At 30.3% G+C, this 16,156-nt stretch overlaps 1 protein-coding gene across 1 annotated transcript in view; it reads right to left on the reverse strand.

Annotated features, from left to right (window-relative positions):
• Positions 1 to 1,174: 1,174 nt before the first annotated feature.
• LOC123290459 (tolloid-like protein 1) overlaps positions 1,175 to 16,156 on the reverse strand; it is a 78,593-nt gene continuing 63,611 nt past the window's right edge. Inside the window, exons 4-10 of the mRNA XM_044870661.1 lie at positions 13,911 to 14,184; positions 10,456 to 10,634; positions 7,554 to 7,790; positions 6,867 to 7,211; positions 5,665 to 6,489; positions 3,132 to 3,853; positions 1,175 to 2,333 (exon numbers count right to left, since the gene is read on the reverse strand). Of these exons, the coding sequence (XP_044726596.1) occupies positions 2,103 to 2,333; positions 3,132 to 3,853; positions 5,665 to 6,489; positions 6,867 to 7,211; positions 7,554 to 7,790; positions 10,456 to 10,634; positions 13,911 to 14,184 (2,813 nt within the window). The 3' untranslated portion in view covers positions 1,175 to 2,102. The remainder of the gene's footprint in view (positions 2,334 to 3,131; positions 3,854 to 5,664; positions 6,490 to 6,866; positions 7,212 to 7,553; positions 7,791 to 10,455; positions 10,635 to 13,910; positions 14,185 to 16,156) is intronic.

Consider the following 16,156-nt stretch of genomic DNA (forward strand, 5'->3'; position numbering starts at 1 on the left):
CAAAAATCAAATTTATTATTTATAATAATTAGTACCATGCACAAAACAAAGTTTCAGAACTACAATAATAGACTAAAATGGGGTTTCAGCAGGCGTTGAATACATAGACGGATATTAAGAAACCATAGTAATTTACAACAATACTGTTCAAATGTATGAATTAATATAAACTTTTTTATTTAAGCCTGCGCATGGCTGCCATATTCACAGCTTGACGTCGTTTGTCACTTCTCAATATTGGATTATTTCAAATGGACAAAGCTTAAAAAATTTTGTCAGACTAGAAGGGGGAAGTTTTTAATTCCAGATAATTGATTTTACGGATGTAATCGCTAGCGAACACTTTTTTTTAACGCTTAGATGTCAGCGCCACGAGTGACAAAAAATATAAACCATAATTGTTAGACTAAGCTTTTGTTTCATTGAATGAAAAGACAAAAGATGTAGCATATTTATCGGATTAAAAAAGAATTACTGAGAATTAGAACATGTTTTTAAGAATTAAAAATTGAGACTTTAGAGTGATTATTCTTCGGAACTGTGTTAAAGAATGTTCAGAAATTATTTTAGGATTTTGGTAAGCTTAAAATTTTATTTTCAGCATGGTTTTTCAGCTTTGTAACTGCTAATATCTTGAAAACATTGTGACCTTTACGAAAAAAGTACAAGAAACTTTTTGACGTAAAATGACCCAAAGAATCGAATGTAGCACGCATTTCATGTACTACGCATTTAACTGTTCACAGAACTTTGGCAACCATCGGCCACATGGAGCTTCTCATTTGTGGGAAGAAAGTCCTTCGCAGGCACTACTTTAATAAATAAAAAAAAATAAAAAACGAAAATTTTAAAATAAAAAAAAACTTTTATTTATAATAAATAAAAAATAAATGATGGAATTTTATTTATAATAATTATATAAAAGAAAACAAAAATACAAAGTGAATCATTTTAATCCACATTGGAAGAAATCTTGTAAGGGTAACTAAATTACAGAAAAAAATTTTAATTATATGAACGATAGAAACATTTATATGAACGTGTGTTTAAAAATAAATATGTATATGTGTCTTTCTTAAAAATAATTCTTAACTAAAATATTAAAATTCCTCAACGCGAAAATTTTTTTATATTGAATCAAAAAATTCTTTAATTTCTTATTTACGATAAACTTGTTTTTGAGACTGTCAAAATTATTCCATTAGGTAATGTATCTCAGTTACTCTACTTACAAAATTTCTCCTTTTATCAATTAAAACGATCCATTCTGTATGAACATTGTATTATGCACGATTAATAATTAGTTTGTTTTACAAAAAATCGTTGTGTATACAAAAACAAGAAACAAAAACAATATTTTAGTAGAATTCATGAAATTTGGAATCAATCGAGGACAAAATCGTTAAATTTTCAAACCTGTCTTTGCTAATGAGCCCATAAAGTTCAGGACTGCATAAAAAAATTTTTGAAATGCATATTTTGACACGGAATCTGTCATGTCTTCCAAAAATCATGCCATTTTTGCCAGTAATTAAAAATTAAACATTTTTTTCTGACACGACACGTTAGTTTCTAGAAACTACTAATGCTGAGGCTTCATTTCATGAATTCTACTTAAAATAGTCGACATCAGTTAAAAAAAAAGTACCACAATGAATCATCGTATACGTATTTTATTTTATTTATTGTTTGTGAAAATTCTTGTGTGAAAATTTAATTTTCGGTGTAGGTTCGGGGTACATCTTGGATCAATCATTTTATGCAAAAGCAAAAATTTTGGCTCAAGGTTTCGTGTACTAACCACTTTCTCTCCTATGCCTAAATCGTTTATTCCAACACTCGAATAGTCCTAAGACTTCTTAGGATGTCGAAAGTCGTAGAGTAGATAAAATTATGGTTATTAAACAATTTTAAGTTTTTTGCTGCAAATTTTACTCTGCTCCCTTAACGGGATTTGAATGAACAATCCCTGATTATGGTATCTTGCGCAGAGAAAAAAATAACCTGGATTAAATGACTTTTCAAAATGTATCCCGTCCCAAAGACCTTTTTTTATTTTATTTTACAAACGGCATCATATCGCACGCACTGTCTGCCATCTATCAATAATTCTCTAAACTACTATTATCATTATTATTATTAATAATTGTATCTTCGTCGTCGCTACCCAGATCATCATCGTCTGCGGCTTCTAAACCCATTTCGGATTCATCGGTAATATCAAATTGATCGCCAGCGACATATGATGCTGAGAAACCTTTACTAACAATTGAATCATCCGAACGGAAACGTACAACGAGAGCTTCACCATTTGATATGATTGTGGACGGCATCTGTGAAGTAAAAATGTTAAACATTAGAAAAATCAATAAATAAAGGTTCTTCCTTTGAGGAAAAGCACGAAAACTAATAAGTACTGACATCTATCATGGAATTATCAAAGTTTAATAAATGAAAATATAAGAAAAATCAATAAACCTGTTTCCTTTACAAATAGAGAGCCATCTAGCTAAAATGATGAGAACTTCTATTTATTCAAAAAATGGTTAATTCAGAATTCTTTCTTATCTTCAAATATACTGAGTGTAACAGAAATTTCTATAGAGATAATAACATAGAGCTGCAAAGTCGCCGACGAACGGTTGAACGTAATCGAAACAGACAGATAAAGTAGGCGCGTATAACTGGCTTCGTCTCTCTTATACGCCTACAATTTCTATCTCTTTCTCTCTCCAAAAATTCACTTGTTGCGTTTCTTATATCTATACAGTTCTATGGTATTATCTTTATGGAAATTCCGGATAACACAAATAACTTTCGTGGGAAGGAAGTGTCCTGGATTCCTTGAAGTGTTTTTAAACATACCGACATGCGCTCGGATTTTCCGATTTGAGCTCCGAACGCATTTCCTGCAAAGTCATACAAGCTGGGAAAATAAATGGTGAATAAATGGTCGCGATATTGTGTTTTCTCTTAAAAAATTTAGCGGAATATGTACTATACTTGATTATCAGTTATGTATGTGTCACATGTTTGTATGTGTTATGTGATAAAGAAATCAACACTGACTATGCATGGTATTTCAACAATTAAATCAGTCAATTGTTTGTTTTCACTTGTTTTTTACTTACTTTACTTCCACAATAACGTCCATATTTGTATCCACTCGCATCCAAACCAGCCACAATACTAACATAATCATAACTACAATTCGTAATCTCATCTTCCAATTCGAACGTGAGGAACGTTAAAATCACACTTCGTCTCGCCAACGGTTGAATCGTCCATTCGCAATCCATACGATTAGCATAATTATGATCGCCATACTTCGAATGCGAGTAGAAATGTTTAACAGTACCTGTCGCTTGTAACAAACCACCGCAGGCAGTTGAATGAATTGCACGAAAACCTTTCCGTTGCACAGACGCATCCGATTTAAAAACCATAAACATTTGATTACTTGACGCGATTATTGGATGCGGTAATTTGGAGCCACAATAACGTCCAAGTGTTCGGGATTCTGGTGAATCACCATCGTATAAAACTATATGATCATAGGCACAATCAGGATGAGGTTCCATTTCGAATTTTTCGAAATTCAACTTGATACGATGTCCTGGTGTCGTTACAAAATGCCATACACAATCTTTACGGCTTGGATAATGATCGGGGTAATTGGGTGATGTGATTTCACCATGTGGGGAAGTTACTTCAAATTTACAACCACCTTCTTTGCAATCGTGTCCATTTTCATGGAGTGTGAATCCATTGTGGCATGAACATTTGTATGAACCAATTGTGTTACTACATTCGTGTTGACAGCCGCCATTATCAATTGCGCATTCATCCATATCTGGGAAAAAATTCGGGAAAAATTTATTTCAGTACAAATAATAAAAGTTTTTTAGGTAATATAGCAGTTTCGAATCGCGAGACAGTTTAGTCAAATCAACAATCACCCTCAAGGTATACTAAGTTTAGTCCCAAGTTTGTACCGCTTAAAAATATTGATGCTACTACAAAATTTTGGTATAGCTATTTATAAAATCACTTTATTAGTCCATTTTCGGTTGTCTGTCTGTCTGTCTGTCGACCTGTCATCACGATTACTCAAAAACGAAAAGAGATATCAAGCTGAAATTTTTAGAGCGTAAAAAGTGAGGTCCAGTGCGAAAAGGAGCAACATAGGTCAATTTGGTCTTGGGTCCGTAGAACCCATCTTGTAAACCGTTAGAGATAGAACAAAAGTTAAATTGTAAAAAATGTTCCTTATAGAAAAAATAAACAACTTTTGTTTGAAACATTTTTTCGTAAACATCACCGTGAGAGCGCAAATTATACGCACATTTTATAGTATGTATTATATGGGAATATCAGTTATATATGTGTGACATATGTAATGTGATTGAGTAATCAACACTGTCTATACATGGTATTTCAACAATTAACTCAGTCAATTCTTTGTTTTCACTTGTTATTTATAAATCTTTGTCTCATTCAAACAAAAATATTCAAAAAAGATTTTGATTTGGCTTAACTGTTCCCCGTCTCGATAACTTATTAACTAATAGAGTATTCCACTATTTTTGAAAAAGTACCTCAAAATGTTTATTTTGCTAATAAAAAGCCACAAAAAATTTATTTCGGAAAAATACACACCCTTTCTTGCCAAAAACTTAAATTAAATTTTAAACCTTTTTTAAACTGTCAAAAACTCGGACATTCAATTTGATGACGTAATATGGGTATCATTATACGAAATAACACAAATAAGTTTGGCAGATATATTCATAGACATCTGATTATAATAAATATAAGTACTTATTATCTATGGATATATTATACCCAGCTGTCTACACTGAACTAACTGAAGGTCTATGGCTCATATCGATATGATATCACAGCAAGGCTTGCCCGTGTTTTAGATCACGTGATATACAGTTTAAAAATTACGATTTTTAATTTTAATATTTTAAAAGAAAAATGTTCACTAACGATAATGCCCTATTGTAGTCTAAAAAAGAGTCTTGATAAGTTATTTTCATAAAATTTGGATCATATAAGGGGGTCACAATCACATAAATGATCGACATAAAGCAAGCCATCAAATTGATATACATGTTTTTAAAACATGATATGATAGACAAATGGGCATGAACCTTTTACAAAACGTGTATTTTTACATGTTGACTCCACAAGTTGACATACATACATACCTACGGATTATCTAAACAGAGAATTAATTTATAAACCATCCCTAACTAAACTCATGTCAATCCATTTTAACTTTAAGTTTAATTACAAAACATTCTTTGTTACGTCAAAATTTATCAATTGGGTCTTTTTCGAGGCTCTTCAACAGATTTCAGATAATCAATAATTTTATTGACTGTCAAATTTGTTGTAGAGCCTTGAAAAAGACCCAGATGTAGTTGAAACGTTGTCAAATAAAAAATGGAAACTAAATACACTTGATTTGAGTCCTACATTCCAATGGGCTCTATAGCCTAAGTGTGTCCTTCGTGGACAGCCAATATAACCTAACTTAACCTAACCTAACCTAACCTAACCTAACCTACATTCCCAAAAAATCCAAAAAATTATTAACTTTCAAGAACAGAGACAACGTTATTCCCTAAAAAATAATATTAAAAAAATAATTACCCGTAAAAAATATAGCAGCAAATCCAGATTTTTGTACAGTTAAATCCGAACTAAAAATAATCCGTAATGAATTGCCTTCCGATGTAATCATGTCTGGTAAAACCGTTCCACAATACGTTCCATGTTTTTTGATAACATCATCCGCTAATTTACTTTGTACAATAACACTATCGTAATCGCATTCCTGTTGATATAAATTATTCCCTTCCAAATCGAAATGTGTAAAATTGAGTGTAATTCGAAATTGTGGTGGTGCTATTATCTCCCAAATACAATTCTTATTCTCTGGATACAGTGCTGGGAACGATGGGGATGTAATAGTTCCATTTGGTGAATCATAAATACCGCCACACGCAGCCTCACAATGTTTACCATCCGAATGAAGTTCGTAACCGATTCGACAAGCACATTCGTATGAACCTAACGTATTAATACAATCGTGTTCGCAACCATGGTTCGTTTGATTACATTCGTTGTATTCTTTCATGAATGATGCAGAAAATCCGGCTTTTTGTACGGAACCATCGGAGAAAAATTTCACAAGTAAATGATTCGATGTGGATTTTATATCGGGTGGTACTTTATATCCACAAAATTTACCAATTTGTGGACTATCTGGTTCGAAACCATCGATTACTTCCACGTAATCGTATACACAATTATCGTGATTTTCAATTTCAAATGATTGAAATCGTAACGCAACGGTGAATGTTGGTGGAACGATTAACTTCCAAACACATTCTTTGTTTTTTAGATAATCTTCGGGATAATTTGGTGATTCTAGATGACCGCCGGTTGTCACTTCTAATTCGCCACCGCAAACAGCTGCAAATAAATTAGAAAACTTTATTAAGGATGTATCTTTATAGTAAAACGGTAGATGGATGATATACAGGGTGTCCCGTAAGTACCGCACGATTTTATTGCATCAAGTAGAAAATAAAAATCTAAAACGAAAAGTTTTCATCCATTTTTTGATCCGATTCAAGGATAGTTAGCTATTAATTAAAATAGGCAGCCAATCAGAAACGTTAGATGGATAACATCTTTTCATAGATTTCTCCAAAAGTAGTTGTTGGAAATTAAAAAAAAAAACTATTTAAATTAAACTTAAAAACTTAATCACTTATTGAAAAAAAATATAAAAAAATCCGTTGAAGAAACTACCTGCTACCAAGAAACAGAAATTTTATTTTACATACCTTCATAACTGGCCGAAAATCCACGATGTTCAATTGATTTTGCTGACGTGATGTAAGTCACTAACATACGACTTCCAGTTGAAATAATTGGATCTACTAAACGTCCACTGCCACAAAATCGTCCTAAATTCGGTGATTTATGCCAATAGCCATCTTTAATCTCAATATAATCGGATCCACAATCATTACTTTTAAATATATCCAATTCAGTGATATTTAATACAATACGCTCGCCGTGCGTTGCAGTTATTCGCCATTCACATTTCTCTGATTCACCACGTGATAAATTTGGATAGTTGGGTGATGAAAATGTTCCGGAATTTTCTTGGAATGTTCGTCCACATTCTATAAGTGTTAAATCATACAATGATCCATTAAAATTTTTTAGAATTTAAAACCAATAATGGCCAAATTTTATTAAGGCGAATAAAAAAAAGAATAGTTTGGTAAGAATTTCATCGGCCTTGCTTGCTATCGAACCCTAAACATAGCAAAATAACAACAAAATCTTAAGAAAAACGCAGGGGCCTAATATTTTCAACTTTCTTTGATAACTTTTTGAAAAATCAAGGAATTGAGTTGAAATTCTGGAAAAAGGTGTAACTTATGTTCATAAAAAAGGGAGGTAAAGCCCGCTAAATAACCTCAATTTTGAGAAAAACGAAGAAATGAAATGGTTATACTTACTAGCACATTTGTATAATAAATTAGTTTGTGCGATATCGCCTTGACTTAAACGTAATCGTTGTCCAATTTCTGGTACTGGTTTACCACGTATTTTATTCTCTTGTGGTGCGATCGTATCCAAATATGATCCACGTGAGAATGTATTCTTTGCATAATGCATTATTGAATCATAATCATATGGTAAACCTAATGAATTTACTTCTTCTTCGGTTAATTTATTAAAATTGTAATCTTGACCTAAAATGACACCAAAAAAACAATTAATTTTTCTACTATGTTTGAAAAAGTACTTCAAAATGTTAATTTTCCTAATAAGAAGCCACAAAAAAAAATATATTTCGGCAAAATAAACACGCTTTCTTGTCATAAAATTAAATTAAATTATAATTCTCTCAAAAACGCTGTCAACCATTTTGGTGACATCATATTGGTAAAAACAACAATTATGTATGTAATTATTATATGTATAAATAAAATTCATGGTAACATAACCTATTACTATGAAAGCCATCAAAAAATTAGTAATTAATGCATATTATTTTGGCCTACATGATGTCACATCATGGCGGATCGTGTTTTAGGTCAAGTGGTATACAGATTAAAAATTAATTTCAATTTTAATATAATAAAACAATAATGCGCTTTTATGACTCAAAATCAGAATATTTAAGTATTTTTCTACATAAGTTGTAATTTTTATCAAATTTGAGAATTTATTTTTCACTACCGAGTCAAGTACCCAATTAATCAATTAAGTAGATAAACAAGCCTTTGTATGTCACTAACTTACTTGACCCTTTTTTGGCCTATATTTATAACCTAATTACTTAAAGTTGATTTGTTTGTAAATATGCATAATTATGACATCATACACAATGTTTAGTAAATGTGTTATATATTTATAAAACAGGTATATTTTAACAGCATTAAATCTTGAGCCAGGTGAGTTCTTTATTCTTATTTTGGTTTAAAGAGAGAAGAATTTGGAACCAAATTTCAAGATCGGATTCATTTGGCAATTTTCCTAGTAGTTTCGGAGAAAAACGATGTCTCGGATAACAAATGTTCAACGATTATTTTAGGATTTTAATAAGCTGAAAAATTTCATTTTTAGCCTCGAACGGTGAATTTTAGAAAAGCTCACAAGGGCATTTTTACGAGAAGTGGTCCAAAAATCATAGAGTTGAATTATCTCACAAATTAGGCCTCAGATTCAAATTTGGTAAAGAGCTTTTTCTTTCTTATTTTTTCAGCTTTATCAGGGATCGCTGAAATCTTCAGTCAATTAAAGAAAACTATGTATAGTACAGCCAGCAATCTTTGGCTTACGCACGGCTGTGCGATAGGATTGATTCCATTTGGAAGAAATGTTGTTGCAACGAGTCTATTAGACCTGGCCCTAGAGCTATGATAATGTATAACTAATTTCCGGGTGTAGTGAGTTATAAAGTAGGGTAGAATAGGGTAGGTGAGCGGGTATGTATGTGTGTATAAAATAGTAAAACGTGTTATGGAATTAATTTCAAGGATTTAGTTTAATTTAATTTAGGCTCTACTGTACTGTTCTGTGTTACTTACTCTATTATAATAATAAATATACTTCACGCTACCCATGCTAATTAATTGTATGTAATCTATTTATATACGTTGATATAAAATTATAACATGTTTTTGCTATGTGCGTTCATTATTCAGAAAATACAAAACGATTGAAGTTATTAAGAGTAAGTCACTTTGTGGTCAACAATTTCTCTCAAATTTGGAACAGGAAATTTTGTTCATAAGTGTGCTGTCGCTTCAAATCATTTGTTTGGTACGAAATTGACTTGTAATCTGATTGATTAAATGTGTGATTACATTTTATAATAAAACATGTAGTTATGTATTCTTTGTGTGCGTAGTCATGGTAGAGACAATAAAATCGATGCCAACGCTTCCAGGGAAAAATTTTGGAGTTAAGGAGGCTGTTATGACTAATTTGCAATTCTTTACATGTTAATGTTATAGAAATGTCAAATTCAAAATATTGAAAAACACTAATTAATTAAACTTAATTCATAAAAAATTGTGAAAATAAGAAATCAAAATGCACAAATATTATTTTTCAAATGTAAATTATCATAATTATTTATTTAAATTTGTGAGATAATAATATTAAATTTTCAATGTAAGTCATAAATACAATCCATACAATTATATATGCATCCATACAATTCTATAATTAAAGTAGTGTATCGTTACCATGGAAACGAAACTCACGCACGCAGCGAATACTTTAAAGAAGCAACTCTGGTATAATTGTGTGTTATATAGCAAAATAGACAGCCGAAGGCAAGGGGTAAAGTTATAATTCATTTTATAGTTATTTTTTATATCTATTTATCTCTTTCTTTACTATAGCTAAACAAGAAAATTGCCTGACCTGAGGCTTCTATACAGATACCTAGAACAGAACAGTTAATTTTAAGAAGTCGGAAGGTAAGGAAAATACTTTCTTGTCTCATTTTACCAGGAAATCGCGGATATCAGCTAGTATTATGTAATTCAAATCGTTACGTTCAAACATTATGTTTTATTGAACTTTTTTCTTATTAAGGTTGATCGAACATTAATGTAATTTATAGATACAAATATGAAGTTTTTACATGTTAATAATTGCTGACTCCTTTTGAAAAAATCTAACGGAGATTTTCATCAAATTAAAAGTAAATTTTCATTGCAAGTAAAAGAGCCTTTATTGCATTAAAAAGTAACAAAAGTATGGATATACAGTTGATTAACTCTAAATCTAAAAAATATTCTTAGATATTTACGTTCAATTTACATTAAATTCTTTTCTCTTAAGTAGTAGGGGAATGGTGGTAAAAAGGACATAAAAAATAAATAAATAAATAAAACTTACCATTCATAATATGTTCACGGAATATTTGTACATGATTATCACGATCAGGTCTTGTATGCTCATGCCAGAATCCAACCACATGACCCAATTCATGGACAACAATACCAAATTTATCACAATTCTTACCAATACTTATTGCTTGTGCACCATTCCCACGTTTACCCACAAATGAACAGCATCTTGAAATTAAAAAAAATTAAAAATAAATTAAACGAAATCAATGAATATTTAAATGTAATTTTAATTATTATACATGAAAAGGGATGTTCCCAATCTCCGTCTGTGAAATCAATTTTAATAATAGGGAATAAGGGAATATTCTTAAATGTTCTTTTTTTTCTTAATAAAAGCTCATTTATGTAACAAACAGCAGAGAAAAATTATTAATTTTTCGAATAACTATAAAAAAACTACCCCAATAGCTAGAACAAACTAGAAAAATTTATCGGGATTTTTCAAAATTTCTGTGTTATATGAATATGAATAGTAAACCGTTAGAGATAGAACAAAAGTTTAAATGTAAAAAATGTTCCTTATCAAAAATTAAACAACTTTTGTTTGAAACATTTTTTCGTTAACATCACTGTTTACCCGTGAGGGCGCCAATTAGGCGGAAATTTTATAATATGTACTATACTTGATTATCAGTTATGTATGTGTCACATGATTTAATGTGTAATGTGATAAAGAAATCAACACTGACTATGCATGGTATTTCAACAATTAACTCAGTCAATTGTTAGTATTCACTTGATTTAATATAAATTATGTCAAAATATTTTTCGTTTAATATTTAGTTAGTTTTTTAATTAATATTGACAGCAGATTTCTTATGATGAATGTGATTGCTATTTCCTTGTTATGTCATTTTGTTGACAGTAAACGATAAGATAATAAGTGCCTCTATATCTAATATTAATATAAAAAGGTAAAATGATGATAAAATAATAATTGAATTATTGAATATGTCAATTCAATTCAATTCAATTCAATTCCAAGTATTTTATAATAAAAGCTCTTTAAGTGACTGACTGTTTGTAGCTGGTGATGCTATTGCATTGTTTCACATTTAATTATAATTATACAGTAGAATCTCGATAAGTTAAAGTCCAAGGGAAACACAAAATATTTTAAGTTATAGAGGTTTTAAGTTATCAAGTGTCTATGTTAGGTAAAGGTTAATATAGAGGTATGTACATGTTTCTATGTCCCCTAGTTAATATAGAGGTATGTACATGTTTCTATGTAGTTACTGAGGGCCTATACAGAGATTATTTATTTAAGTTATAGAGGTTGCGTCTTTTAAGTTATAGAGGTTTTGGGCTCTGATGGGAAGGGAACATAGTATTTTTTGAGGTAACAGAGGTTTTTATGTTACCGAGGTTTAAGTTATCGAGATTCTACTGTATTATTAAAGCTTCTCTCATTCTATATACAGAGGACGATTTTATAAAAAGTTTCTATCTAATTTTTTACCACACTGAAAAAAAAATTTGCCTTATCGCCCCAAAAAACCCCTACATACTCATTTTCATGAAAATCGTTGGAGCCATTTCCAAGATCGTTGATATATATATATATATATATATATATATATATATATATATATATATATATACTCATGAAAAGTATGTAGGGGTTTTTTGCGGCGATAAGTCGATCTAACAAGGTTTCATTTTAAAAAAACGTCGTTTTATTCGTTTTTTCATGAAAAACTGAAACATACATCGCAAAATATGACTCTTCCTGACATCTATTGGTGTATATCGTAGTTAATGAAATAAAATACATTACCGGGACATTCAAATTGGTATTTGCGTGGAGACATTTAAAACGGTCTTCTATTAGTGATAAAATTTGTGTCTTTTTAAGAATACCGAGCAAAGCTCAGTCATCCAGATATTTTCAATATGAAACGGCTAACTTCGGGATGAGGTTGTCATTATTTTAATTTTTTTCTTCAATGTGGCACTAACCCGTTTAGGATAATTTCGGCAATGATTTTTACCAATTACGTGCGCCCCTTCGATATTCGAATCCGTTTTTTAATAAATATTAAATAGAAACTTATTTAAAAATCATTCTGTATTCGTGTATCCTTTTTGTTTTAGAGTGAATAATAATACATGCTTGTATCATTTAATACTAAATCAGTCATTTCAACAATATTTTATTATTGAATTTGATTTCTCAAACTTTCAAATTCATTCAACATTTTGTTATTAATTATGAATTATGATTAAAATGTTTTCATATTAATAAAATATTGAATGAATGATGGAAATTATGTCAAATTTAATTGGGTTACTGTTAAAATTTTTCTAACTGCATTGCTTCGTTTCTGCGACTTGTTAGAACGTTCTTAATTTGAAATTTTATTCATCAAAATTTTGAAAGAGATAATTTTTTTATAATATATAAAAATAAGTATTTTTTGTCCTTAGCACACTATAAAAATTTTAGCTTGAGATCTTTTTTCGTTGTTGAGTAATCTGTAATGACAGACGGGCAGACAGACGACCGGAAATGGAGTAATTACTAACTTGGGACTATACTTAGTATACCTTGATATATTTCATATACATGGTATAAAAAGTTGACGAAAAGCAAAGTTATAATGACTAAACGGAAAATATAAATCGATATTTCTAAAAAATCAGTTCGACAACTATTCTTGAAACTTTGACAAGTTAAAAATTATTATCTAAATTTTCAGAAAGCTTTTCGATTTTCTACTCATAATTATTTCAAATTTTCAAACTGTTTTCCTATGAAAGCACATAGGCAAAACACACACAGCTGGCACATGGACATCCTTAATAGCCAGTGCATAAATTTTTTCGACACACATGTAGTCATTTATAGTCGAATCTATTTATTTTATGATATAAAATTGTCTGGCTGTCAATTGAATTTCCTAGCTAGACTTTAACCAGACAAGAATTACATATTTTTTTAAATAATAAAACCGATTAAGTGTGATTCGGACTAGCACACGAAAGGTTCTCAGCAAGGTATAGCACCATGAGCTAATTTTTTTTAAAGTAATAAAATAAATACTCGTATTTATGTGCATTTTATTAAATACTTTTGTAAAAAAGATGCCATCTATGATTATAGACAAAAACTATCATTGTAAATTTATTCATACAACAATTATTGCCATCTATGATTATCCACAAACACTAGTTTTGTAATGACATCTATGAATATAAACTGAAAACTACTTATTTATTTTAATTTTTTTCGGTTTTTAATGATTATTTCATAATTCTAATTTTTTATTGAAATATCAGCTTTCGATTTATGAGATACAACCCGAAATAAACGAGCTAACAGACAGCGGAATATTAGTAATAGCGTTGCATTGGTTTCGTTGCGTTAGTTATGGTTGGTTATTCCGTTGATACGGAATCTTGATATAAAAATAATAAAATTAAAGATAAAATACATACCCACAAGGCCGTTCTGTAAATATGATATAATTGGGATGTTCATCTGGCACTCGTTCAACAAATTTTACACATGTAGAATTCTCCCAATGACGCATTGCCTGTTTAAATAACGCCTTATGGGCGCCACTAAAATTTGTATCGATCTCATACGGTATCACACCATAATCCCATATACGTTCTTTACGTGCGGTTGCTGCACGCGTTACACGCACATGCCTCTGTTCTGCAATATCATCGCCAAGAATATTTGTATTGTCCACAATTGGAAATAAACCTGTTGAAGTGAAAAAAATTTTATAAATTAGTATTGGGTTTAATAAAAATTAAAAAACACGCTTTTCTAGATAGCTGAACTAAAAAGTAGAAAATAATTTCTATAAATTCAAAAAAAGATTTGAATTTTTTGCCTCGGAAATAATCTTTTCGGGATTTTCGGGGTCACTGATTACAAATCCGTGGTTCAAAAGTGAGGTAGGTTTCAAGAACGAGTTCTAATTTTCTCATTTTTCGAGAAAGTTATAAAATCGGTAATGCCCCATCACTTTGCCAAATTTTACGATTTATTAAGTGGACTAATTGGCCTAATTTCGATTCGATGGTAAATTAAATTACAAATTATATAACCTTCATAAACTATATTTTTCGCATAACAAAGTTTCTGCTACTATACGAACAAAACCGGAAGCGGAAATAAAAAGTTTGTTTGTAATTGTTTTTTCGGTTTAAAAATAATACCCAAACTGTTTTTTTTTTTATTCTACATGAAAACATATTTTAACCTAGAAAATAAATTCTATTTAGAAATTGTTTTAAAACAATATTCGTCTTCCGGTCTGGTTTGCCATTGCCTGTCTCCAAAAAGAGACGACATATTTCATTTTGTGTACAAAACGAAATGTCAATATATTAAATTATTATAAACTATTTGATAGTGAAGTATGGTATGAATGGGAGAGGAGGGAAGGAGGACTGTAAATTAATAGTACAGTCAAAGATGTTACAAAAATTGGCTAATAAAGGAAAATGAAACAAATAGCTCGCATTTTGGTAAAACCTTATGGAATGCGTTTCTTAGCTGTCAAATATCATTAGTAAGGCTTGGGTTAGTGGCGGAAATGTTTCTATTTGTTAAAAAACAATTTTTAATTCAATGGAACGATCAATGTTAAAGTTTACTTCAAAAAATTAGTAACTAGGCAACTTGTATGACGTAAATGTTAAGTGTTTGCCAAATAATCGAAAAATATTTTAAATGCATAACGTATACGTAATTCAAGTTGCCTATTTATTAATTATGTAAGTCAATATTCACATTGATCGTTTCATTGAATTAATAATTTATTGTTTATTAACAAATAGAAACATTTGCAACACTAACTCAAGCCTTACTAATGATATTTGACACCTAAGAAACACATTTCATGAGGTTTTAGCAAAATGCAAGGGATTTTTCTTTCATTTTCCTTTATTTGTAACATCTTTAACTGTACTATAAATTATTTTATAGTAATTTAGGCTCTAAATAAATATTTAAACGTATAGCAAATAGTTTTAAGTTATAAATTTGTGTGTTTCTCTATAAAGATTGTAAATTCCATCGTACTATTATTAAAATGTGTCCTACATATTAAAATATTATGATGAATAGGATGGCCTTTCTACAAATAATTGATTGAGTTAACTGTCGAAATATCCTATAAACTCCTATAAATTCTCTTTCTTGAATAGTTTTGGAGAAACGAACACCAAATTTTTGTCTTAATCCAACAAAAATTGACAATATTTTTATAAGGAACATTTTTTACTTTTAAACTTTTGTTTTATCTGTTACGGTTTACAAAAAGTGTCCTACGGACCCAAGACCTAAGACCGAATTGACTTTCAAACTCAATTTTAACGGCCTGAGTATGCTAAAAAATCTGTTCACGGACAGACAGACGGACAGACAAGAGTAAATGAATTAGGTGATTTTATGAACACTTATACCAAAATTATGTTATGTATTATCAATATTTCTAAGCGTTACAAATTTGTAAAACAAAGAACTTAAAGTATATTTCTGCGGACGAGGGCACTTAAGCTACACCCGAGTGGCTAACATATTTCGGTACACATTGCCTGTAGAGTCGAAGAAAATAAATAAACTGTCGATCTTGTGAGCGTTAAGACGGATCGGAATGCGGTTTTTTTGATTCGATTCTTGAAGGCGTTAACAAACTTTGTGAACAAAAGTGACGAGAGAGACA

This window comes from Chrysoperla carnea, chromosome 1 (genome assembly GCF_905475395.1).
Source record: "Chrysoperla carnea chromosome 1, inChrCarn1.1, whole genome shotgun sequence".
NCBI classification, from domain to species: Eukaryota; Metazoa; Arthropoda; class Insecta; order Neuroptera; family Chrysopidae; genus Chrysoperla; species Chrysoperla carnea.